Source organism: Saimiri boliviensis, chromosome 4 (assembly GCF_048565385.1).
Source record: "Saimiri boliviensis isolate mSaiBol1 chromosome 4, mSaiBol1.pri, whole genome shotgun sequence".
NCBI classification, from domain to species: Eukaryota; Metazoa; Chordata; class Mammalia; order Primates; family Cebidae; genus Saimiri; species Saimiri boliviensis.
In genome coordinates, this window is record NC_133452.1 from 132,544,132 (window position 1) to 132,571,776 (window position 27,645).

The window sequence follows — 27,645 nt, forward strand, 5'->3', positions numbered from 1 at the left end:
AGAAAACAGCAGCCCAGCTGCCACTAAACTCAACTGAAATATAAAGGTGATGCTCCATATAGTTCATAAAAGAGCATCAAAGCGGGAATGAAGTGGAAAGTTTGTGAAAAATCTCCTGATTACACTATCTGCTTCTGTATGCTCGCTTCCTGCTTGCTAACTAGGAAATCCCTTGAGAAATTGCCACATTGCCTAAAACCTTCAGTTACTCCCCTGCACTCAACCTGTAAAAGCTGTGTGCTATTCCAGGCCAGGGCCAGACCTTTGAGTGCGAACCTGTCTGGGCCCGCCGGCGTAATAAACTGTTCCCCCAACCCTCTGAATAACTTTTGGGTTTCTTGTCAGGTGAAATTCTTCCACAATAGAACTAGTTTATATTCTCACCAACGGTGTAAGTGTTCCTATTTCTCCGTAGACTTGCCAGAATCTATTGCTTCTTGAGTTTTTAGTAATTGCCATTCTGACTGGTGAGAGATGGTATCTCATTGTGGTTTGTTTTGCATTTCTCTAACGATCAGTGATGTGGAGCTTTTTTCCATGTATTTCTTGGCCACATAAATGTCTTCTTCTGAGAAGTTTCCGTTCATATCCTTTGCCCACTTGTTAATGGGGCTGTTTTCTTTCTTGTAAATTTGTTTAAGTTCCTTGTAAACAAATATGTGAGCTCTCATCATTCTTGTTTAAACACCTAACAGGCATCCTAACCAGTGCAACATGAGAAGAAAATGAAATAAAAGATCAATAGAAGAACCGAGCATGGTAGCTCATGCCTGTAATCACTACATTTCTGGAGGCTGATGTGGGAGAATCACTTGAGTTCAGGAGTCTGAAACCAGCCTGATGGTAAGACCTCATCTCTAACAAGCAAACATAATTTTAAAAGGAAAAAGATCAATGGATAGGAAAGAAATAAGTGTCTTTTTTTTGTCATCAGCTTCACTGCATATGTAGAAAACACTAGGAAATTCTGAAAAAGTCTCTGGAATTAATCCCTGAATTTGCAAAATATTTCATAAAATACATGTAATAAGTCACTGAGATGAACACGAAGAGATAGCAAGCAATACTAGTCATCAAAGAAGTGAAAGGTAAAACCACAATGAGTTGGTTCCAAGTCTTTGCTATTGTAAACAGTGCTGCAATGAACATTCGTGTGCATGTGTCCTTATAGTAGAATGATTTATAATCCTTTAGATATATACCCAGCAATGCCCATCGATGACAGACTGGACAGGGCAAATGTGGCACATATACACCATGGAATGCTATGCAGCCATCAAAAATGATGACCTTGTGTCCTTTGTAGGGACATTGATGAACCTGGAAACCATCATTCTCAGCAAACTGACACAAGAGCAGAAAATCAAACACCACATATTCTCACTCATAGGTGGGTGCTGAACAATGAGAACACATGGACACAGGGAGGTGAGCACTACATACTGGGGTTTGTTGGGGGGAAATAGGGGAGGGACAGCGGTGGGTGGGCAGTTGGGGAGAGAGCATGGGGAGAAATGCCAGATATAAGTGAAGGGAAGGAAGGCAGCAAATCACACTGCCATGTGTGTACCTATGCAACAATCTTGCATGTACTTCACATGTACCCCAAAACCTAAAATGCAGCAAAAAAAAAAAAACATAACGAGAAACCATCACTAGTCACCTAGAATAGGTAAAGTTAAAAATACATATGATAAATCTAAATACTGGCAAGAATATGGAAAAAATAACAATGTCTGATATTGCTGGTGGGAATACAAAAAATGTGGCAGCCAATTTGTAAAGCGGTTTGGCAATTTCTTATACAGCTGCCCATCCATTACCACAGGACCCAGCAATTCCACAAATATCTATTTATCCAAAAGAAATAAAAATGTAAGTCCACACTTGTAAGTAATTATTTATAGTGGTTTCATTAATAACACCCTATATCAAGTGGAGATAGAGAAACCAGTGAATAAACTGGGATTCCAGCAATACTGGGCAGCTGCTCAGCAACAAAAATGAATGGATGGCATCATCTCAAACATTGTTATGCTGAGTGAGAGACCAAACAAAGGACTACATCACATATGATTGCATGTCCATGAAATTCTAGAAATTTCACTCTTGCAGTCACAGAAAGCAGAGCAGTGGTTGAGTGAAGGGAAGGGGTGAGAGTAGGAAAGATTGAATAGAAATGGACAGAAAGGAAGTTTTTAGGGAAAAAAACTGTTTTGTACAGTGCCACAATTCTGGAGTGACTGGGCGGTGGGAACTGACAGGAGAGGAGGGTGTGAGGGATGAGGGGCAGAGAGAAGGGCTGGGGAAGCAGGAGGTGAGGAAAAGGAGCAGGGGAAAGGCCTCTAAAGAAGTGGAGGAGCCTAGCAGGGGGTTCTTTGCATGTGGTGTTTCTCTACTGCCCAGTGTGGTACAAATAATTACCAATATTTGTAATTATATATTACAAATAATTACCAATCATTTGTAATTGGTAATTACACGACTACAAATAATTACCAATATTCACCAAAAAGCACAGATAAAACTGGTAATTTTTTTTTATATGTAAATGCCTTAATAAGAAAAAAAAGGGGGGGGCGTGTGGGGAAAAAGGCCAAAAGTAAAGACATTTTTAGATAATCAAAACCATAAAATTCATTTCCTAGGCATCCTGCACTACATGTAATTTTAAAAGAAATTCTTCAGGCTGAAGGGAAATGATATTAGATGGTGACCCAGATACACAGAAAGGAACAATTAACAATAGAAGTGATGCACACACACATATCACATACACACTCATTTTCTTAATTTCCTGAAGGCATATGGCTGCTTTTCTAAAACAGAGACGTTACACTGTATCATTGAGTATATAATGTATATTGATGTAATATATGCAACAATAATAGCATGATGATAGGTTAAATGAGACTATACCATTTCAAGTGTCCTTTATTTTGCTGGATGTAGTTTAACATTACCTCAACTTCACTGTGAAAAGTCAAGGAATTGACTTTCCATTCTTAGAACAATAAAAAATTAGTGTAAAGAAATATAGCTAAAAGCCACTAGGAGAATGAAAACCACAAACTAAAAAATGTTTCCTTGACACATAAGTAAGCAGCAAAGGAGGAACAGAAACCGTGAGATATGAGACAAATCGAAAACAAATAGCTAAGTGGTAGACCAGAATCCAACCATCATTGTAAGGGAAGAAATGACACCACCTGAGTCACATTAGCAGGAGGGCTGAGCACTGTGGGGAGGACAGACACCGGCAGGAAGTGAGGGACAGTGTTAGTGTCACAATTCTGGAGTGACAGGGTGGTGGGAACTAAGGGGAGAGGAGGATGTGAGGGATGATGGGGCAGAGAGAAGGGCTGGAGAAGCAGGAGGTGAGGAAAAGAGAGGAAAGAAGTCTAAAGCAGTGGAACAGCATAGGAGGACTGCCTAAGAACTAATGGCCTCCTTAAGATTAAAAAAAAAAAGGTTACAAAAATACCAAGCGTCCAAATAAAGTATACACACTGCATTGTTCACAAAAACAGGCAACGCTGGAGCATTGGGACTGCATGGAGCACTGGCAACTTTGAGGTGGTGACTAAAGGCTCGTGGTTGCAATACACAGGAACAAACCCTGCTTCTTCTTTTTTGTTTTAATACTTTAGGTTCTCGGGTACATGTGCAGATCATGCAGGATTGTTGCATAGGTACACACATGGCAATGTGGTTTGCTACCTCCACCCCCGTCACCTACATCTGGCATGTCTCCCCGTGTTTTCCCTCCCAGACCTCCCAGCCTCCTCCCCACTGTCGCTTCCCTTGCCACTCCCCTCCCCACAACAGACCCCTGCTTCTTTGTATTCAGGAGATGTTCTGGGTTCACACGGGGAATCTTGGGCTAGGGAATGAAGATGATTTTAAATGTAACAACCCAGAGTCACAGATCCTTAGTCTGGGAAAGTAAAACAGCTTTGAGAGTTTAATTGTAATGCTCTTTTGACCCAGGTCTTTTACAGATTGGAATTCTAACCATTCCGGGATTACCAGTATTGTGCTACCTACTGTATTAATGAACAAAAAGGGAACTGTTCTCTATGAGAATCTCTATCTGGTGCCTTCAGACAAAACTTGACCAGGTTTAGAGAGAAAACCCCTGTGTCTACACCTCCATTCCCAGGGCGAGCTCACTCTCTGGCATCAAGCTCCCCGAGGTGAGTTTCCTTGTACAAGAAAACTTTCGAGGGGAGAGGTAAGGAGTGGGAGGCAGGGAGTCCAGTTCAGGGACGCGGATTCCAGGACAAGAAGTGATGGGGAAGGGACTGGGCGCAGCCCCTGGCTTCTCTGCCTCTCCCCGCTTTCCATAGACAGATCCTTGGTAAGGACTCATGCAATCAGTATGACAAAGAGGCTCCTAAGGGATCAGGACAAAGTCCCAGGTCCTGGGCGTGGGTTTCACAGTGTCAGGCTCCAAGGGCCTGTCGGCACTGGGGGCAGCGTTGCGGATCCCCCACTTCCCTGTGTTTCACTTCTCCCAACCTATGTTGGGTCCGTCTTCCAGCATACTCACCAGGCGACCCCAGTTCCCGCTTCCATTGGATGTACAGACAATCGGCGCCGTCGAGGTCCCGGTTCTAAAGTCCCCACGTACCCACCAGGACTCCGATTCTCCCCAGACACCGAGGCTGGGGTCATGGCGCCTCAAACCCTCGTCCTGCTGCTCTTCGGGACCCTGGCCCTGACCGAGACCCGGGCGGGTAAGTGCCGCGTCAGGAGGGAAAGAGCTTCTGCGGGGAGGAGCCAGGGGCCCGCCCGGCTGGGGCGCAGGACCCTGGGAACCGCGTCGGGAGGAGGGTCGGGCGGGTCTCAGCCTCTCCTTGTCCCCAGGTTCTCACTCTTTGAGGTATTTCGGCACCGCCTTGTCCCGGCCGGGCCACGGGGAGCCCCGCTTCATCGCCGTGGGCTACTTGGACTACACGCAGCTCGTGGGGTTCGGCAGCGACGCGGAGATTCCGAGGATGGAGCCTCAGGCACCGTGGACGGAGCAGGAGGGGCCGGAGTATTGAGAGGAGCAGACGTGGAGAGTCAAGGCCACCGCGCAGATTAACTAAGTGAACCTGCGGATCGCGCTCGGCTACTACAACCAGAGCGAGGCCGGTGAGTGACCCCGGCGCGGGGCGCAGGTCACGACCCCTCCCGGTTCCCCGCGGACGGCCTGGGTCGCCCTGAGTCTCCGGGTCCAAGATCCACCTCGATTCTGCGGGACCCACCCAGACCCTGGACCCGGGAGAAACTTGGGCGCCTTTACCTGGTTTCATTTTCAGTTGAGGCAAAAATCCCCAGTGTTCGGGCGCAGGCGGGGCTCGGTGGGCGGGGCTGACCGCGGGGTCAGGTCCAGGGTCTCACACATTCCAGAGGATGTTTGGCTGAGACCTGGGGCCTGATGATCGCCTCCTCCACTGGTATGAACAGCAAGCTTACGACGGCAAGGACTACATCGCCCCGAACCAGGACCGGCGATCCTCGACGACCGCGCACGTGGCGGTTGAGATCACCCAGCGCAAGTGGGAGGCAGACAATGTGGCGGAGCAAAAGAGAGCCTACCTGGAGCGCGAGTGCCTGGAGTGGCTCCGCAGATACCTGGAGAACGGGAAGGAGACGCTGCAGCGCGCGGGTACCAGGGGCCAGCGGGAACCTCCCTGATCTCTTGTAGACCTCCCAGGCTGGCCTTGCAGAAGGAGGGGAGGAAAATGGGACCAACACTAGAATATCGCCCTCCCTCCGGTCCTGAGCGAGAGGAATCCTCCTGGGTTTCCAGATCCTATACCAGAGAGTGACTCTGAGGGCCTGCCCCGTTCTCTGATACAATTAAGTGTTGCAGTCTCTGAGGGAAAGGAGGGAAAGTCAATCCCTGGAATACTGATCAGGGGTTCCCTGTGACCCGACAGCAGCGTTGGGCACGAGGATTTTTCCTCTCCTGCCCTGTCCTCTGCCTCACACTCAATGTATGTGGGGGTCTGACTTCAGCTCCTCTGAGTCCCTTGGCCTCCACTCAGATCAGGACCAGAAGTCCCGGCTCTCCCCTGAGACTAGAACTTTCCAAGGAACAGGACATTATCTCAGGTGCCTGTGTCCAGGCTGGTGTCTGGGTTCTGTGCTCCCTTCCCTACCCCAGGTGTCCTGTCCATTCTCAGGATGGTCACATGGGAGCTGCTGGGGTGTCCCATGAGAGATGCAAAGTGCCTAAATTTTCTGACTCTTCCCTACAGAGTCCCCCAAGACACACGTGACCCACCACCCCATTTCTGACCGTGAGGCCACCCTGAGGTGCTGGGCCCTGGGCTTCTACCCTGCGGAGATCACACTGACCTGGCAGCGGGATGGGGAGGACCAGACCCAGGGCATGGAGCTGGTAGAGACCAGGCCCATGGCGAATGGAACCTTCCAGAAGTGGGCGGCTGTGGTGGTGCTTTCTGGAGAGGAGCAGAGATACACATGCCATGTACAGCATGAGGGGCTGCCTGAGTCACTCACCCTGAGATGGGGTAAGGAGGGAGACGGGAGTGTCATGTGTTTTAGGGAAACCAGGAGCCCCTCTGGAGACCTTTAGCAGGGTTGGGGTTGGGACCTGGGATCAGGGTCCCTCACCTTCTCCTCTTTTCCCAGAGCCGCCTTCCCAGCCCACCATCCCCATCGTGGGCATTGTTGCTGACCTGGATGTCTTTGGAGCTGTAGTCACTGGAGCTGTGGTCGCTGCTGTGATGTGGAGGAGGAAGAGCACAGGTGAGGAAGGGGTGAGGAGTGGGGTCTGAGATTTCTCGTCCCACTGGGGGTTCCAAGCACCAGGTAGAAGTGTGCCCTGCCTGGTTACTGGGAAGCACCATCCACACTCATGAGCCAACCCAGCCTGGGCCCTGTGGGCTAGCATTTACTCTTGTGTTAAGCACCTGTGACAATGAAGGACAGATGTGTCACCTTAATGACTGTGGTGATGGGGACCTGATCCCAGCAGTCACAGGTCACAAGGGAACGTCCCTGCTGAGGACAGTCCTTAGGAGGGCAGTTGGTCCAGGACCCACACCTGCTTTCCTTGTTTTTCCTGATCCTTCCCTGAGTCTTTAGTCACACATTTCTGGAAACTTCTCTGAGTTCCAAGACTAGGAGGTTCCTCTAAAACCTCATGGCCCTGCCACCTTTCTGAGCCCCCACAGGACATTGTCTTCCCACAGATAAAAAAGGAGTAAGCTACTCTCAGGCTGCAAGTAAGTATGAAGGAGGCTGATCCCTGAGATCATTGGGATATTGTGGTCGGGAGCCATGGGGGAGCTCACCCAGCCCGCAGTTCCTCCTCTAGCAGCGTTTCCTGTAGGCTCTGACCAGGTTCTGTTTTTGTTCTACCCCAGGCAGCGACAGTGCTCAGGGCTCTGACGTGTCTCTCACAGCTTGTAAAGGTGAGATCCTGGGAGGGGAGAGGGCTGATGTGTGTGGGTTGTTGGGGGGAACAGTGGGCACAGCTGTGTTATGGGGTTTCTTTGACTTGGATGTATTGAGCTGGTGATGGGTTGTTTCAAGTGTGACTGATATAAATTTGCTAAAGGATTTTTTTAATAGTGTGAGACAGCTGCCTGTGTGGGACTAAGAGGCAATATTTATCCACATTATCCGTTTGGAACTTCAAGAACCTTGACTTCTCTTACTGCAAAGGCATCTGAATGTGTCTGTGTCCCTACAGGCATAATGTGAGGAGGTGGGGAGACCAGCCCAGCCCCGTGTCCATCATGACCCCTTCCCCACACTGACCTGCATTCCTTCCCCATCACCTTTCCTGTTCCAGAGATGTGGGGCTGGGACAGCTCCATCTGTGTCTCAACTTCATGGTGCACTGAGCTGTAACTTCTTACTTTTCTATTAAAATTAGAATCTGAATATAATTTACTTCTTCAGATGATTTCTGTGAGAGATTGATGGGTTAATTAAAAGAGAAGATTCCTGAAATTTGAGAGACAAAATAAGCGCAAGACCTGAGAACCTTTCACAGTCCATGTGTTTCTTGTGCTGATTTGTTGCAGGGGAGGGAGTAGATGAGGCTGTGCCCAGTGGGTACTCAGGCCACTGTGGGCTTTATGTGGTCACTGCTTGGCTGTGTCATCTTTGCTGCTCCATTGTCCTTAGGCCTTCAGTAGACCCTTTCTTGTCCCACCACAACCTGTGATCACAGGGACTTGGATGTCACCTATGGTGGTCTCTACACATAAAAGTCCTTGTGATATCATGAGACACATTTTCAGTCCCCTGTTCCTCTCATCCTCCTTCCAGGTCTCTTCCTGGACTGTATTTTCCATCTTTTCCCCAACCTTCTTAAAGCAGATTCTGAAACTTGCACAGAGGAGGGCTCCCGTAGTTTCTCATCATAGGTAACTTTCTGTTGGAACTCCTTCTGCTCTCTCTCCTACTCTTCTTCCTGCCTGAGCTGTAGTGATCCTAGCGCTGCTTCCAATCCAAACTCTTGGATTTATAAAGCAGAGTCTAACTTAGATTCATATGTGGTTGGAAAATTGGACCCATAAGCCTAGGGTTATCTTTCCTGAAGAGAAAAATATGGTTGTGTGCTGCAGCGTGCGGGAGGGTTGGTGTTGGAGGAGGGAGGGAAGGAGGGAGAGCACACGTGCAGCCCTGGTGAGAAAAGCTCTGGCAGCACTGATGTCAGTGTGAGATGATGTTGCTCTGTAGCTGCCACAAAATAGTATTTGGCCTGAAGCTACATTAATAAAGATATTGCCTTTAGAATAGGGAGGTACTCTTCAGTGATCATTCAACTGACATTTATTGTTTGCTAGGTATGTGATTGGTTTCGCATTTAGAAAACATCATTAAAGTAAAAATAGAAAAATTTCCAGCCTTCCAATGTATACATCCAAGATGGAAGCTTGTCCAACCTACAGCTCACAGGCTGCATGTGGCCCAGGACAGCTTCGAATGTGACTGTTTTTGCTTATCTATGGTGACAGATATAAAAGTTATGCATGTACTTTTTTCTATTTTTTTCTGCTTGTCAGCTGTCATTAGTGTATTTTATGTGTGGCTCAAGACAATTCTTCTTCCCATGTGGTCCAGGGAAGCCAAGATTGGACCCCTCTGTAGGCAGACGATAGACACAGTATAAGCAGAGTAAGAACAGAAAATTCTTGAGTGAGAAGGTGGCAAGTGCTGTGGGGCAGGTGATCAGAGTGTGGGCTGTGGGGACAGGAAGGTGGCTGCTGTGCTGGGTGGTCAGCATGGGCCTCGTTGCACATGTGACCTTTAAGTGAAGATTTGAGGCATGTGAGGAGCTGTCCCCAAGGATGACTGGGAAAGCTCTTTTCAGGCAGGAACCTTCAGTGCAGATGCACTAGGGCAGGAAAGTGTCTGTGTTCCTGGAAGGAGGAAGAGGCCAGAAGGGCTGGACAGAGAGAAACTGAAATGAGATCAGAGGTGTGGTCAGAGCAGGGAGGCCTGGAGGGTGTGGGAAGGGTTTTGACCTTTGCTATGAATGACATGGAGAGTTTGAGCACAGTTTTGAAAAGTAGGACATGGTGGGACTTATCCTTTGAAAGCTTCTCTCTGGCTGCTTTGCTGAGAACAGAACTGAGAGGTGGGGGACAAGTGAGGCAGTAGGGAATCGGTGGGGAAGGAGAGCAGTATTCCAGGATGGAGATGCTGGTTACCTTGACTGGGGTGAATTGTGTTTATGCCTCACAATACCTGATCTGCCAAGTACTTTCAGGAAAATCATTCACATGGCAAAAATTCATCAAGCAACTTATTCTTGGTGTTATGTTCTAAGGAGTTGATCTCAGAAAAAAGAATCAAACTTCACTGGACCTCACAGGTGGTACAGTAGAGGGGTTGGAAGATGGGTAAGGAAATTTTTTTTTTTTGAGACCGAGTTTCGCTGTTGTTACGCAGGCTGGAGTGCAATGGCGCGATCTCGGCTCACCGCAACCTCCGCCTCCTGGGTTCAGGCAATTCTCCTCTCTCAGCCTCCTGAGTAGCTGGGATTACAGGCACGCGCCACCATGCACAGCTAATTTTTTGTATTTTTAGTAGAGACGGGGTTTCACCGTGTTGACCAGGATGGTCTCGATCTCTTGACCTCGTGATCCACCCGCCTCAGCCTCCTGAAGTGCTAGGATTACAGGCTTGCGCCACCGTGCCTGGCCCTTGAGTAAGGAAATTTTAAAACAACATGTCAAAGTATTTTATATGACTTTTTTCTTTGAATGCTACATGATGAATTTTATTATTACTATACTGATTTACACGTATCAATGATTACAAATGAAAATTTCTGCTTTTTTTCCTCATTTCTTTCTTACATATTTCTCTGTCTTTGTAATTATTTTTAGAGTGGGCATTTTGGATAGTTTAACAATTTCATTTATACAGCGATGCTTTGTTTTACTCTTATTTATGAAAGATGGATTTGCCAGCCATGGATTTCTAGTTTGACATAGCCTTTCTCTCAGTTCTTTAATGATTATGTCTCTCCTGGGTGCTGTGGCTGACAGAGAAAACAGTCACATCTTAACCCAGTTGCTTCTTAGATGATCTGTGTTTCTTCTGTAGCTATTTTTTTAACGAATGAGTGTAACTTTTTATTAAGATAGAATTGTTTTCATTAAAGAAATATATGAAAACGGTTAAGTATAATCACATGGCACCAAAAGTCTTCTGGTGAAACGGCCATCCTGCCAGTTGTTCTTTCCAGAGACAAGCACTTTCCATCCTCTCAGTTTTCCCTTTGAGTAGTTACCTTCATGGGGTTTTCCACATTATTTTTTTTTTTAGTTTTTCAAGTGAATGCATATATCATTATGTGTAATGTTAGAAAGCCTCTTCAGTTTATAGTGCATCGTAACAATCCCCTGCCCCGTGCCTCCTAATTGTCCAGAGCAATGACTTTTAACGCTTTTAACAATGTCTTCTATTGTTTCTCACATAACGACTTAGTCATTTCTTGATTATTTTATACATTATATAGTCATTTCCTCATACGACAGGTGAGGATTTAGCTCTTACAGCATCACTAGCCTCATTTTTCCTCCCATATTGTCCCAAAGTAGTTACCCGATTCAGGGGCTAAGCACTCACCACGTCATTATGACTACACGTATTGCTCACTGTTGAGGAAAACAGCGTATTATACTCTTAATTCCTATCCTCGACTTCTTTTAACCCTAGAATTAATGATTTCCTAACTAACCCATCCCCCAGTTTTTTTTTTTACTTTTACTTTTTCTTCAATGAACTTATTTCCAAATACCCCAAATCTATAAATAACCTATTATTATTTTTAAGAGAAAGGATCTCACTGTGGTGGCTAGGCTGGTCTGGAACTATTGGGCTCAAGCCATCTTCTCACTTAGCCTTCTGAGTAGTTGGGACAACAGGCCTGGACCATTCCACCCAGCTAATATATTAACATTTTTACTGTTTCCTTTGAAAGCCAGCTCCATAGCTGGAATATTGTTTGTGCTGGATCCTGTTTGCTGGACCCATGTCATTCTCTGGTTTGTGTACTCCTTCATTTTGCTAGAGTATTTTCTCTAATACCTTCCCAAGAAAGGGTACATGGAGGTAACCTCTGAGTCTTTGCTTGTCTAAAGATGTATTATTTTACTTTCATCCTTGATTATTTGGCTGAATGTAGATTTATCAGTTGAAAATACCATTCTTTCTGGAATTCTGAAGACATGGTTCCATTATTTTCAGATTCTTTTTCGAGACAGGGTCTCTTCTGTCACCCAGGCTGGAGTGCAGTGACACAATCATGACTCATTGCGGCCTTGAACCGCTGGCTCAGTTGATCCTTCCATCTCATCCCCCTGAGAAGATGGGACTACAGGTGTGCACCAGAATGCTCAGATAATTTTTGTATTTTTCGTAGAGATGGGGCCTCACCATGTTGCCCAAACTGGTCTCAAGTGATTCACCTGCCTCAGCCTCTCAAAGGGCAGAAACCACAGGTGCGAGCCACTGTGCCTGGCCAGTTTTTCTTTTACTCTCTCTACTTCCTTCATTTCTCAAAAGCATCTCAAACTCAGTGGGCCCAAAAGCAAAGTCAAACTCCATCAGAATATCCTTCTACTTCCCACTTTAAAACGTATCTTAAATTACAATTACTTACTACATGCAACCCTTTGGTTCACACTACCAACGTACCTCACTTGAACTTAGAATTGGTTTTCCTCCTTCTGAATTTTTTTAAATCATAAAGTATTTCAAATAAACCATGTATTCCTTTATACTTTTTACTACATAAAAAGAATGAAGATCTGCTGGGTGCAGTGGCTTATGCCTGTAATCCCAGCACACTGGGAGTCTGAGGGGGTTGGATCACTTGAGGTCAGAAGTTCAAGACCAACCTGACAAACACTGTGAAATCCTGTCTCCACCAAAAACACAAAATTAGCCGGGCATGGTGGCGCATGCCTGTAGGCCCAGCCACTTGGGAGCCCGAGGCAGGACAATCGCTTCCACCAGGAAAGGCAGAGGTTTCAGAGAGCCGAAGTCACACCATTGCACTCTACCTGGGCAAAAAGAACAAAACTCTGTCTAAAAAAGAAAAACAGAAGTACGGAGAGCTTCTGTACTTAAACATGGAATTGCTTTAAGTGTTTGGCATTCACTGTTCCCCTGCATGCCAGCAGCTTCTTACTGCAGACACCTGGGGCTTGCTATGGAGCAGCTGGAGTACGTTCTGCCCACACACAGGACAGGGAGCTGACAACCAAGGAGTGGGGGGGTCAGTACTCCAGCTTTCTCCCCTCCGTGTCCCTGTATCTCAGCAGTGTGGAGCTTGTTACCACTGAGAACCCGCTCACTGACTTTAAACTGGTTTTCCTATCTTCTCAGCTCCATTTCTCCATACATAACTCAACTGATGATTTCTGGTATGATCTAGCAAATAAACTGCTTTCACTGAAATGTCAGCCTTGGAACCTACTTTCGGTTCTCCAGTCAAAGACAGAAATATGTTCATTTTCCCATCACTGGACTTCCAGGTTGTTTTGAGTTTTTTGCTGCCTACAATCAAGGCTGCAACATGTCTCCACAAACCTCTGGATACACACGAAGGAAGCTTTCAGTATTTCCCATGAGAAAAACTGCTCAGTTGAAGGGTATGTACATCTTTATCTTTAATGAATACTACCGACATTTGAAAAGCCTGACAATGTCAAGGACTGCCATGAGTGCCACGTGTGCTGGGTGTGGAACAGCAGCTCACTGGAGCAGGTGCTGCGAACTCAGTCGGGGTCTTGGAGAGGCACTTGGTTTTAGCAAGAACGTTTCATAAATGGTATCTGATAGAGTCAAGATTCATGGGGAATAAAAATACATTGCCTAGAAATAATTATCCATAGATCTAAAGTCAACAAAAGTCTTTTTTTTTCGAATGGAAAATACACACTTTTTTTTCTGGGACAAGGGGAACAACTTAAAATACACCTTCATATTAATCATTCTTCTCACATACTTCAAATTTGTACTTCATGCCTTTCTCCTGCTGGACATCGGAGAGAACACCCGGGTATTCTGGCAGAAGTTTGTATTTTTCCAAATACAAATAGGACTTTCAAAGTCCTGCGTAACTCTTGTCCCATATAGTTTAAGATGGTCTGGGTGATTCATGGCTTCCTTACAAACAGAACTGCCCCAACTATCCAAATCACATCTACTTCATTTGCTGATTCTGGTTGTTCAGTGAACTTTAAGGCATCAGCCAGACTCCAGGCAAGCAAATGAGCTCCTTGTGGAGGTTCCTTGAGTTCTCTGCTGAGAACTAAATTAATTCTATATTTTAAAGGTTGATTCTTCTCAGGAACGGAGAAGCAGGTCTTCCTACCCCAAATCACCAGATTCTGTTGACCTTCTACTGAAGAGGTTGTGGTCATTCTCTGGAAATACCTGAATTCATTCCTCAGCAGTGGCCAAGGCAGGCCCTGGATCTTGCTGATGCCCATGTTCTGGGACACAGCAATGATGCAGTTTAGCAAACGAACCATGACAGCAGCAGTGAGCATGTCCGAGCCCATTTGCTACTTTTAAGTAGTGGCTACTTTTAAGATCACCATTTCTCTTTAACATCTGAAGTTCCAGGGCTGCACGAGCCACTGAGCCCAGCCTGTGGTCTTTTGATTCAGTAAGTGGCTTAATAAGACAAAGTTGATTTCAGCCAATACTTCTGGCATGTTTGTTTTGACTTGTAAGAGAAACTTTTTCTGAATCCATCCCCATAAGGTGAATTGGAAAACTGCAATCATAGCCAAAGCCAGAAAATCCTGGAAGTAGCCAATGTTTGTCTTCATCACCAAAGACTTGTCTCCAATTTTTACTATTGTTCTATTTTTTCCAGCCAGTCAACAGTAGTAGCTGAAAAGAGAGAGGACACTGATGAAGAACACGGCAGGCACAGAGAAAAGGAAAAGTACGTGGGCCTTTGCTGTGTATCTGTCAGTTCATTCTACTCCTCTAGAACGTGGCGTTCTCAGGACTTGATGTCCTCCAGGCCCCCAGATGAAGGTAGTGAGCACCCTGAGAGCCAGCTGGACTCACCTCTTGTGTGTAATTGCACAGCCACAGCATCTGGGGACTTGTCCTGCACTTCTGGAATCATCTCTCTTGGTCATGGTGGCTACTGCTGCATTGTCCTTCTGAGGTAGGTGAGATCAGTGTTCACAGCCTCCCTTGAAAGGAAACAAGAGACTTGTCAGGTGGATGGAGAGAACAAGCTGTTCCACAGTGCACACACCATGTCCTACGCTTGTGGTTAGAACATCCTGCAGCAAGGAGGTGGAAGAGCAGAAGGGAAAAATCTCCAAATCTGTTCAAGCACAGAAACCCACGATTAGTGTCCTTGGGCTGACCTATGCTCATTATAATAATAGAAACACAGCCCTGAGTGCGAAGTTAAGATGCTAATGAGACATGAGATGTATGTGCTAGAGTGTACAACCACAGTGCACACATGCCCAGGAGACCACAGACATGCTTAAAACAACACCCCTTCCCACCTCTTCATGAATAATCATGTAAGACTCCCATGAGGGAAAGGTACTGTCTCATTTCTTTTTCTTTTTGTTTTCTTTTTTTTAGAGACAGGGTCTCGCCATGTTGCCCATGCTGGAGTGCAGCGGCTATTCACAGGGGCGATCCCACTACTGATCAGCATCGGGAGTTCTGACTTGTTTGTTTCTGACCTGGGCCTGTTCACCCCTCCTCAGGCAACCTTGTGGTCCCCCGGTCCCGGGAGCTCAACATATTGATGCCGAACTTAGTGCAGACACCCGATCAGCTTAGCACACTACAGCCCAGAACTCCTGGGCTCAAGCGATCTTCCCACCTCAGCCTCCCGAGTAGCTGGGACTACAGATACGCACCACCACGCCGGGCGGTACTGCCTCACTTTTGAGCAGGCTGCCCTGATCAGTTGTCAGGGTTTACTTTCATTTTGCAATAAACTCTCTTTTTTACTTTTACTTTGGACTTCCTCTCAAATTCTTCTGTGTGGCAAAGTCAAGAGCTGAAACCGGCCCACTGGCAACACTTCCTTCCTTTTTCCTTTCTTTCTGTATCTAGTTGCTAAGGATAACTTTGCCCCTGCCGGCAGCATGCCCCTAGGAACTGAGGATGGCGCACTATGGCTGGTGTCCTCCTCGGCTTGGCCTTGGGTCACTAAGTGCAGCCTATGGTAGGAGGTTCTGGGAATGAGTGGCACTGCCTTGTGCAACAGTCCCCATGGGGGTGGCACACAGGTGCCAGTATCTGTGGCATCTTCACAACTCTTTAAAAATATTCAAGAATGTACAGAGAAGAGCAATTCTAGGGCCTGACCTGTGTCCCCCACTTGCTCATCTGCATGGCCGTGTGCCTGAGGCTGTCAGAAATGAAAAACGCTGCTGCCCCTTTGCAAAGCGCTACTTAGTTTTTCTCCTCTTGAAGGTGGTGACACGATGCCCATGTTGAGATGGAAGCAGAAGTCAGCATTCCAAAGTAAAAGGAGAGACTTTAACAGAAATGCTTGAGCTTTTCAATGAGAATTAACAGGGCCTTCTACCCTCTGGCAACCATGGATTTCTCGTTGAGATGTTTCTAGTTCTCAGAGTGGCTTTTCCTTTATGCAGGTAGTTTATCAAAAAAAGGAAAGGACAGAAAAGGAAAAGCAGGAGAAGGTGTGTGGGGAGCTGGGACCCTGGGCCTGTGCAGGTGAGGTACAAGGTGCTTCTGGCGAGGCTGCCATCATCTGGGGCACTGGCACATTGGGGCATGGCAGGGCCTGCCTTCCTGATGATGCCGTCTGTCCCAGTTGCTCACTGGAAGTTGCAATGCCCAGAGTTTTGTTTTGATGGTGATTTTATAAAGCATTATATTAGGCCATGTGGCTCATGCCTGTAATCGCAGCACTTTAGGAGGCCAAGGTAGGAGAATCATCTGAGGTCTGGAGTTTGAAACCAGCCTGACTAACTGTAGGGCTAAGGGCCCCACAGAGCTGTGCAGTGTCCATTATGCTGTGCTGAGGAGCAGGATCTGAGAAATAAAGAGACAGGACACAGAAGTACAAAGAAAGCACAGCTGAACTCAGGGGGCTATGCCACCCCTAAGCAGAGACAGACAAGGCCCCAAATGTCCAGAAGCGTGTGTATTTATTGGGTATAGGTTAGAGGGCAGTATAGTGAGTAAAGTCATCTTTAAGCATAGTGACAGGGTCGTGAACAATAAACAAGGGGTCCACCCCCATTAGGTGACCTAGCCTAGGAGGTGGACAATGCATAGCAAGGGGTCCACCCCCATTAGGTCACCAAGGCATGGAGGTGGGCTGTGAGTGGTGAAGAGGGTGTAGTGTGCAATATTATTATCTATAGGAGGATGCTTTAAGTCACACAGCCTTGACAGAGCTGTCAGGGTCTACCGCCACCTACTGGCAGCTTCCAATGAATTCTAGAGGAGGATGCTTTTGAGTCAGCACAGTAAGGAGCTGATAAACTTCACAGTCACCAAGGTGTGATTATCAGGAGGGGTTTGGAGCCCTGGGATGCTCGGAGGGATTGCTGATTTGAGGGCAGTCTTCCACAGGAACTGGAGCAAAGTCCTACAACTCCTTTATCAGGATGAGTGGCTCTTGCCCCAAGCCTGCCATACAGCGGGTATCTTTATGATACTGAACACTGCTGCCTGGGCCATGGGTTCTTGTCCTGGTGTAACTGTTTTTCCCTTAAATCATGCTCTGCACCATGTCTGCTCTAGACATTCCTCCGACTATAAGCTGCTTATTCCTTAATTCATCCTCTGTACCGTGTCTGCTCTAGGCATTCCTCTGATTATGAACTAAGATATAGTTATATCTATACATATGGAAATAACTGAGTGGTAAGATATTCTTTAGGCACTCTTTCTATGAACTAACATCTGATTATATATAAAGGATTATATAAAAGGAAATAACTGAGTAGTAACACTATAAGCTGAGATATTCTTCAGGCACTAATTGTGCCAGGATTCTACTTAGCTCTGCTTCCTCAGTGCTTATATGGGGGGTTATCCACAACTAACATGGAGACATCCCGTCTCTATTAAAAATACGAAATTAGCCGGGCATGATAGTACATGCCTGTAATCCCAGCTACTCAGAAGGCTGAGGCAGAAGAATCACTTGATCCCAGGAGGTGGAGGTTACAGTGAGCTGAGATAGTGCCATTGTACTCCAGCCTGGGTGACAAGAGAAAAACAATGTCTCAATATACATATATTACCATATATATATTACACAATTTTATGCTTTTAAAAAATAGCTAATAAAGCTTTCTGGCTAAGTTGTTAGTAATGGTAATCTCTCTAATGCGCTTACAGGCAGCCAAAGCTGCAGGGTTCCCACCCTCACTGGGTACCTGGGGTTCCCTGCTTGCTCTATTTTCAAGTGTCTTTGCCTGTTGGTTGCCCCATGACTGCAGACATCATGCCTTCTGGAGGAAACCACACTCTTCCTTGCCCACTGAGGGCTGGAAAATTGGATAATTAGGCTGGATGAAGAGAGGAGATGTCATTTGCTCTGCGTGGGCACCATCGTCACCTGCACTTGAAAGCGAGGCTGAGGTGCAGAAGGCACAAAATGTGGCCACATTCCTCAGCTGGCAAGTGGTCCAGGGACAAAGTGAGCCTGAGTGGGCAACACGGTGACACAGGACAGGGTGCATCGCGGTGTTGCCCACTGTGACTGCAGGGCTGAAAGGAACCAGGGCTGAGAGAAACCTGGAGACGTGCTGGGGTGAGGCCAGACCAGGGCCTGGAAAGAGCCTCCACTGCTCTCACAGGGCCTGGGGGAGACGGACCCAGAAGGGGGATCTGCCCCTCTCCCCTAGCTTTCCTGAGCCTTAGCATTGTCACCCAGCCCACATTCATGTCCCCAGTGTCCACCAGGCACTTTTCATGTTTCTCCTCCTTTATCTTCAGAGCCTCTCCACGAGGTCAGTGTTGGGTTTGCATTTCTGTAGTTAAAGGAAGGACTCAAGCCTGGACAGTTCTTAGGAATGGGCCCACAGCCAGTGACTGGAGCCACACTTGAGCCCCAGTAGCTCAGACTTCTGAGCCCAGAGTGCTGTGAGTTCTGAGTTGTTGGGCTGGCAGTGGCCTGTGCCAGCTGTACCTGCCCACTACAGGCTACCAGCCAGGGCAGGTGTCCAGAACAGGAGAGCATTGCTCAGAATCTAAGACACGAATTTCTTTCCCTGGGCCAGGCCAGGACTCAGACGAAGCTTACTGAGGAGACAGGTGCTTCCTGGCAAGAAAATGTGTCCCACATCTGACTCTCCAGAAGTCACAGCTGCTCAGTATTGAGTTTTGAGGTGGAGGGCGGGGTCGATTATGGTTTGAAAAGCGGAATTCTGCTAAGGGGCTTGCTAAAATTTCTGATTCAGTAGAGCTGCGGCAGGACTTGAAAACTGCATTTCTAACAAGCTCCCAGGTAATTCCAATGCTGCTTGTACCAGGACCCCACTTTGAGAACCACCACCCTAAGACAATCCAGTTTGATTTCTAATGAGAAGAAGGCTGGGAGGCAGAGGTGTAGTATTAATGAGTTCATGCCTGGCCTGGCCTGGGGAGCTCCCCACCCCAAAGCTGCAGCATTTGATTTCCCGGGCATCCTGGGAATGACAGACACCCAGGAAGGGACTGAATGTGAGGCAAGAGGACATCCAGAGGCTCGGCTTCACACGGCAACTGGGGATCCTGCCACTCCACAACTGGTCCCCACACCCTCAGTTCTTCCCACCCCTCACACCCTGACCAGGCTTATGTTACTGCATTTGGCTGTTTTGGCCTGGTGTGTGACCTTAGGAGCTCTCAGTGGTACCTTCTGATCCAAATACACGGTGATCTAGTATGACAAGGACTTAGAATGTGCTAGTAATCATTACCTTGAAAATTGAACAAATTGAGTCAATTGTGTCCTTCAGAAGAATTCTCAGTGTTCTCCTTTCTAAATATCACATCCTTCAGACCACATGGACAGTAGACGGCGTTCTGAGCCCACTGAAGCCACAATTGTCACATTGGACCCCCGAGAATCCCTTGTAGATTGGGTTTCATCATTTACACCAAGATTTGGCCAAAATTCTTTTCACCCACCAAGTGCATTTGTTAATTAATCATGCTGTCATTTTGCCTTTTAATGAATCAAAGTCAGACATGTAAAGAGAGATTAAAAAGGAAACAGCTTACTGAGTTAAAGTGCTAGTAAACATCCTTGTTTAGCAGTGATATAATGTTTATACCTTTTTATCTTAAGGAAGATGAAAGAATTATTTCCATCAGAGTTTTTTTAAGTTTTTCATTTGAGGAATTTGGTTTTGTTTGTTTTGTCCCCTTTAGAATTACCTTTTATTTTATGTTTTGACTTGACTCAAAATTCAAAAGGTTTGAACAAAGTCTCTCAACCTGTCCCACCTCTGGCAGGCAGCCACTGATATCAGTCCCTTGCTTATTCTTTCAAAGACATTTTATGCATATGCAAGCAAATATAAATGGATACGTATATATTCCTTCTACCTTTTCACACAGATTTTAGCAAACTACATAAGCGTTCTCTTCACATTGTATAATGGAGACTATCCCACGAAGCAATAGCAAGAGCTTCACTATATCTTTATTTGTTCAAAATTTTTGTGTTACTCCATTGTACAGATATGCAAAGATTATACACACACACACACACACATACACACACATACACACACATATATTTACATATACATATATATTATTGCCCTTTAGGTTCTGGGGTACAGGTGCAGATCATGCAGGGTTGTTGCATAGGTACATACATGGCAATTTGTTTTGCTGGCAAAGATTTCTTTTTTTGGTACCACAACATTTTATAACAATAGAGAATAGCTGAAACTACTACATGCTAACACAAACAATATGATACACAACCTCAGGGAAGAATTTGGCAGGGAGCACGTGGCAGAGGCCACAGGTTTAGACCAAGAGCCTTTCAGTGGACTGCTGAATGGACTGGATCTGCTGTTTCAGCTGTGAGCCTTCTTTGATGGTGACAGAACAGGCGATCACAGGCCTGGAGACCCCACAGGCTCTCCCCAGGGCCTGCTTGGAGCGCACAAACACATAGGGCATGTTCTTGTCTTCGCACAGCAGCGGGAGGTAAAGAATGATCTCCGGGGAATGCTGGGAAGATGGCCGCCTAAGAACAGCTCAGGACTTCAGCTCCCAGTGAAAGTGCAGAGGGTGAGTGGATGCCGCATTTCCAGACGAACTCTTATTGCCCACAGACCAGGAGATACCCAGGCAGAGGGGTCGCCAGCGTCGCAGTCCCAGCCGGTGCGGCTGTTTTGGCACCCGCGGGGCTGATTCCGCCTGCGCGGCTGCTGTGACCACTCCATGTTGCTGCGGTTCTCCGTACAAAAGCCACTGGTCTGGGAGCCCTCTTAGCTGGCGAGCAGAGCCCTGAGATGGCAGAATAGCCCATTCATCTGAAATAGCGAGTCAGGCCAGGAGATTCCTAGGCAAAAAATCCGCCAGGATCCGGCACCGCAGTTCAAGCCAACTCCGTGAGTCGCAGCACGGGAGATCCCGGCGCCTTTTCAACAAGCGACTGGAATGCGGGGTCGTTCAACTGAAAAGAAAAGACTCTGAGTCAGGGAGCCAGGTGATCAGGCTCGGTTGGTCCCACCCCTCCACCCCCAACAACAACAAAAACAAAAACAGTAATTGGAAACACTCTGGGTTGAGCCCTTCAAACCAAGTACAGCTGAACCGGGACCGTCCATCCGTGGGGGAGGGGCTTCCGCCATTACTGAGACTCTCCACCACTACGGAGGCAGGCTGCCATTGCCGAAGCAACCCGCCGTTGCCGAGGCAACCTGCCACAACAGAGAGAGTCCGCCATAACAGAGGCGGGGCCACCATTGCCGAGACAGTTCTAACTACGCCCATATAAAAAGGACTACAGGGAAGAGCTCAGGGCAGCTGGGCGGAGCCCACAGCAGCTCAGCAAAGCCCCTGCGGGCAGGCAGTGGCTAGGCGTGCTGCTAGCTGGGCGGGTCAGACCTGAAAGAAAAATCAAAAAAGGCAGTAGTGCAATGGAAACTCATAAAGCTCCAACTCCCTGGGACAGAGACAGACAACAGGTGGATAAACCCACAAAAATGGGAAGAAACCAGCGCAAAAAGAATGAAAACTCCCGAAACCAGAACACCTCTCCTCCTAAAAGGGATCACAACTCCTCACTAGCAAGGGAACCAGACCGGATGGAGAAGGAGGGTGATGAAATGACAGAATCAGACTTCAGAAGGTGGGTAGTAAGAAACTACAATGAGCTAAAAGAACATGTTCTAACCCAATGCAAAGAAAATAGGAACCTTGAAAAAAGATTGGACGAACTGCTGACGAGAATGGACAGCATAGAGAGGAGTATAAGTGAATTGATGGAGCTGGAAAACGCAACACGAGAACTTCGTGAAGCATGCACAAGCTTCAACAGCCGAATTGACTAAGCAGAAGAAAGGATATCAGAGGTTGAAGATCAACTCAATGAAATAAAAACAGAAGGCAAGAACAGAGAAAAAAGTGCAAAAAGGAATGAACAAAACCTTCAAGAAATGTGGGACTATGTGAAAAGACCTAATCTACGTCTGATAGATGTACCTGAATGTGACGAAGAGAATGAATCCAAGCTGGAAAATACTCTTCAGGATATTATCCAGGAAAACTTCCCTAACCTAGCAAGGCAGACCAATATTCAAATCCAGGAAATACAGAGAACACCACAAAGATATTCCTCAAGAAGAGCAACCCCAAGGCACATAATCGTCAGATTCACCAGGGTGGAAATGAAAGAGAAAATGCTAAGGGCAGCCAGAGAGAAAGGTCGGGTTACCCACAAAGGGAAGCCCATTAGACTCACAGCAGATCTCTCAGCAGAAACCCTACAAGCCAGAAGAGATTGGGGGCCAATATTCAACATCCTTAAAGAAAAGAACTTTCAACCCAGAATCTCCTATCCAGCCAAACTAAGCTTCATAAGTGAAGGAAAAATCAAATCCTTTGTGAACAAGCAAGCACTCAGAGATTTCATCACCACCAAACCTGCTCTACAAGAACTCCTGAAAGAGGCTCTACACATATAAAGGAACAACCAGTACCAGCCACTCCAAAAACACACCAAATGGTAAAAGAGCATCAACACAATCAAGAATCTGCAGCAACTAACCAACAAAACAGCCAGGTAGCATCAAAATGACAGCATCAAATTCACACATAACAATACTATCCCTAAATGTCAATGGACTAAATGCCCCAATCAAAAGACACAGACTGGCAAATTGGATAAAAAGCCAAAACCCATCAGTGTGCTGTATCCAGGAAACCCATCTTACATGCAAGGATACACAAAGGCTCAAAATAAAGGGATGGAGGAAGATCTACCAAGCAAATGGAGAGCAAAAAAAGGCAGGAGTTGCAATTCTCATCTCTGATAAAATAGACTTTAAAGCAACAAAGATCAAAAGAGACAAAGAAGGAAATTACATAATGGTAAAAGGATCACTGCAACAAGAAGAGCTAATGATCCTAAATATATACGCACCCAATACAGGAGCACCCAGATACATAAGGCAAGTTCTTAATGACTTACAAAGAGACTTAGACTCCCACACAATAATAGTGGGAGACTTTAACACCCCATTGTCAATATTAGACAGATCAACCAGACAGAAAATCAACAAGGATATCCAGGACCTGAATACAGACCTGGAACAAGCAAACCTAATAGACATTTACAGAACTCTCCACCCCAAATCCACAGAATATACATTCTTCTCAGCACCACATCACACCTACTCTAAAATTGACCACATAATTGGCAATAAATCACTCCTCAGCAAATGCAAAAGAACGGAAATCATAACAAACAGTCTCTCAGACCACAGTGCAATCGAGTTAGAACTCAGAATGCAGAAACTAACTCAGAACCGCACAGCTTCATGGAAACTGAACAACTTGCTCTTGAATGTTGACTGGATAAACAATGAAATGAAGGCAGAAATAAAGATGTTCTTCGAAACCAATGAGAACGAAGACACAACAAACCAGAATCTCTGGGACACATTTAAAGCAGTCTCTAGAGGAAAATATATAGCAATGAGTGCCCACATGAGAAGAAAGGAGAGATCTAAAATTGACAACCTATCATCAAAATTGAAAGAGCTAGAGGAGCAAGATCAAAAAAACTCACAACCTAGCAGAAGACAGGAAATAACTAAGATCAGAGCAGAACTGAAGGAAATAGAGACACAAAAAACTCTTCAAAAAATCAATAAATCCAGGAGCTGGTTTTTTGAAAAGATCAACAAAATAGACAGACCACTAGCCAGATTAATAAAAAAGAAAAGAGAGAATAACCAAATTGATGCAATAAAAAACGATAAAGGGGATATCACCACAGATTCCACAGAAATCCAAACCATCATCAGAGATTATTACAAACAACTCTATGCACATAAACTAGTAAACCTGGAAGAAATGGATAAATTCCTGGACACCTGCATCCTCCCAAGCCTAAACCTGGAAGAAGCCGAAACCCTAAATAGACCAATAACATGGTCTGAAGTCGAGGCAGCAATAAAAAGCCTACCACCCAAAAAAAGCCCAGGTCCAGATGGGTTCACAGCTGAATTCTACCAGACATACAAGGAGGAGCTGATACCATTCCTTCTGAAACTATTCCAGACAATCCAAAAAGAGGGAATCCTTCCCAAATCATTTTACGAGACAAACATCATCCTGATAGCAAAACCCGGCAGAGACTCAACAAGAAAAGAAAATTTCAGGCCAATATCCATGATGAACATAGATGCAAAAATCTTCAATAAAATACTGGCAAACCGATTGCAACAGCATATCAAAAAGCTCATCCACCATGATCAAGTAGGATTCATCCCGGGGATGCAAGGCTGGTTCAACATACGCAAGTCCATAAACGTAATTCACCACATAAACAGAACCAAAGACAAAAACCACATGATTATCTCGATTGATGCAGAGAAGGCTTTTGACAAAATTCAACAACCCTTTATGCTAAAAACCCTCAATAAACTAGGTATTGATGGAACGTATCTCAAAACAATAAAAGCTATTTACGACAAACCAACAGCCAATATCATACTGAATGGGCAAAAACTGGAAGCATTCCCTTTGAAATCTGGCACTAGACAAGGATGCCCTCTCTCACCACTCCTATTCCATACAGTACTAAAAGTTCTAGCCAGAGCAATCAGGCAAGAAAAAGAAATAAAGGGTATCCAAATTGGAAAGGAGGAAATCAAATTGTCTCTATTTGCAGATGACATGATTGTATATCTGGAAGACCCCATCATCTCAGCCCAAAATCTTCTGAAACTGATAAACAACTTTAGCAAGGTCTCAGGATACAAAATAAACGCGCAAAAATCACAAGCATTCCTATACACCAGTAATAGACTTCAAGAGAGCCAAATCAAGAACGAACTGCCATTCACAATTGCTACAAAGAGAATAAAGTACCTAGGAATACAACTAACAAGGAACGTAAAGGACCTCTTCAAGGAGAACTACAAGCCATTGCTCAATGAAATAAGAGAGGATACAAACAGATGGAGAAACATTCCATGTTCATGGTTAGGAAGAATCAACATCGTGAAAATGGCCATACTGCCCAAAGTAATTTACAGATTCAACGCTATTCCCATCAAGCTACCAATGACCTTCTTCACAGAACTGGAAAAAAACACCTTAAACTTCATGTGGAACCAAAAGAGAGCCCGCATAGCCAAGTCAATTCTAAGCAAAAAGAACAAAGCAGGAGGCATCATACTACCGGACTTCAAGCTATACTACAAGGCTACAGTAATCAAAACAGCATGGTACTGGTACCAAAACAGAGATATAGACCAATGGAACAGAACAGAGGCCTCAGAGGAAATACAACATACCCACAACCATCTGATCTTCGACAAACCTGACAAAAACAAGCAATGGGGAAAGGACTCCCTGTTTAATAAATGGTGTTGGGAAAACTGGCTAGCCATGTGCAGAAAGCAGAAACAGGACCCCTTCCTGACACCTTACACCAAAATTAACTCCAGATGGATTAAAGACTTAAACATCGGACCTAATACCATAAAAACCTTAGAAGAAAATCTAGGCAAAACCATTCAGGACATAGGTGTAGGCAAGGACTTCATGACCAAAACGCCAAAAGCAATGGCGACAAAAGCCAAAATAGACAAATGGGACCTAATCAAACTCCACAGCTTCTGCACGGCAAAAGAAACAGTCAGTAGAGTGAATCGGCAACCAACAGAATGGGAAAAAATTTTTGCAGTCTACCCATCTGACAAGGGGCTTATATCCAGAATTTACAAAGAACTAAAGCAGATCTACAAGAAAAAAACAAACAAGCCCATTCAAAAATGGGCGAAGGATATGAACAGATACTTTACAAAAGAAGACATACAGGAGGCCAACAAACATATGAAAAAATGCGTATCATCACTGGTCATCAGAGAAATGCAAATCAAAACCACATTGAGATACCATCTCACACCAGTTAGAATGGCGATCATTAAAAAATCGGGAAACAACAGATGCTGGAGAGGATGTGGAGAAATAGGAACACTTTTACACTGTTGGTGGGAATGTAAATTAATTCAACCATTGTGGAAGACAGTGTGGCAATACCTCAAGGACCTAAAAATAGAAATCCCATTTGACCCAGCAATCCCATTACTGGGTATATATCCAAAGGATTATAAATCATTCTACTACAAGGACACGTGCACACGAATGTTCATTGCAGCACTGTTTACAATAGCAAAGACCTGGAACCAACCCAAATGCCCAACGATGATAGACTGGATAGGGAAAATGTGGTACATATACACCATGGAATATTATGCAGCCATCAAAAACGATGAGTTCACGTCCTTTGTAGGGACATGGATGAACCTGGAAACCATCATTCTCAGCAAACTGACACAAGAGCAGAAAATCAAACACTGTATATTCTCGCTCATAGGCGGGTGTTGAACAATGAGAACACATGGACACAGGGAGGGGAGCACTACACACTGGGGTCCGTTGGGGGGAAATGGGGGAGGGGCGGGGGGGTGGGGAGGTGGGAAGAGATAGCATGGGGAGAAATGACAGATACAGGTGAGGGGACGGAAGGCAGCAAAGCACACTGCCATGTGTGTACCTATGCAACAATCTTGCATGTCCATCACATGTACCCCAAAACCTAAAATGCAATAAAAAAAAAAAGAATGATCTCCAGGGGCTCAGCATCTGCAGCCATCACAATGAACTCAGAGATGCCCCTCTTGAGGGTTTTGGTGGCGTCTTTGGCTCCTTTCTGAAGCTGCTTATAGTTACATGACTGCTGAACAAGGTCCAGTAGTTTCTTGGTGAGGTGGGCATTGGCAAGGGGATAGGCCTTCGGATTCACATTGGCCTTAAGTCACGGCAGCAATTCCGTGGGCTCGGCACACCAATGGCAAAGATTTTTTTTAATAGAGATTACTTTTTTTGAGTGCAGTGCTTCCTAACCAGCCCCCTCCTGATAAGTATTTGGATTATTTCTTTCAGAGAACAATTTGACATCAGGTGGCATCATGTGAGAAAGGTGGAGTGATCCCACTCTTTCATGCGTATTCTAGGGAAGCTCACATATTCCTGGGACAGAAGGCAATGTCCCAGCATGTTCATTGCAGCAACGTCTATAATAGAGACAACCAAAAGGTCAGTGAAGAGGGAAGAGATAAATTGTAGCAGATTTCTCCCATTCAATACTATCTGGCAATGAAATCAAATGAACTGTTTGCATGAACATAGACTCACAGACCATGTTAACTGAGAAAGCAAGCAAACAAATGATAAAAATCAGCAAGAAACGGTTTAAACAAAGTCTAAATGCAAGGCCAGGAGCAGTGGCTTATGCTTGTAATCCTAGTACTTTGGGAGGCCAAAGTGGGCAAATTGGTCAAGCCCAGGAGTTCAGGACTAGACTGGGAAACATGATGAAACCTTATCTCTACAAAAAATACAAAAATTAGCTGGTCATGGTGGCATGCA

At 45.6% G+C, this 27,645-nt stretch overlaps 2 protein-coding genes and 2 pseudogenes across 6 annotated transcripts in view; 3 read left to right on the top strand and 1 right to left on the bottom strand.

The window, feature by feature from the left end:
• The window catches only part of LOC101050865 (patr class I histocompatibility antigen, A-126 alpha chain-like), a 99,836-nt gene extending 84,785 nt beyond the window's left edge, over positions 1-15,051 (top strand). Inside the window, exons 5-9 of one of the 4 annotated variants that reach the window (XM_074398271.1) lie at positions 6,649-6,765; positions 7,212-7,244; positions 7,386-7,433; positions 13,026-13,142; positions 14,382-15,051. In XM_074398271.1, the coding sequence (XP_074254372.1) occupies positions 6,649-6,765; positions 7,212-7,244; positions 7,386-7,433; positions 13,026-13,142; positions 14,382-14,398 (332 nt within the window). In that variant the 3' untranslated portion in view covers positions 14,399-15,051. Of the gene's footprint in view, positions 1-6,648; positions 6,766-7,211; positions 7,245-7,385; positions 7,434-13,025; positions 13,143-14,377 lie in introns of all 4 variants that reach the window. The other 3 variants (XM_074398270.1, XM_074398268.1, XM_074398269.1) reach the window with 3 other exon arrangements.
• Positions 1-27,645, top strand: part of LOC101040877 (class I histocompatibility antigen, B alpha chain-like) — a 361,503-nt gene that overhangs the window by 291,125 nt on the left and 42,733 nt on the right. The window lies entirely within an intron of this gene.
• Positions 5,401-5,905, top strand: LOC141579933 (class I histocompatibility antigen, Gogo-C*0203 alpha chain-like; annotated as a pseudogene).
• On the bottom strand, positions 13,478-14,027 carry LOC101045157 (dihydrofolate reductase-like; annotated as a pseudogene).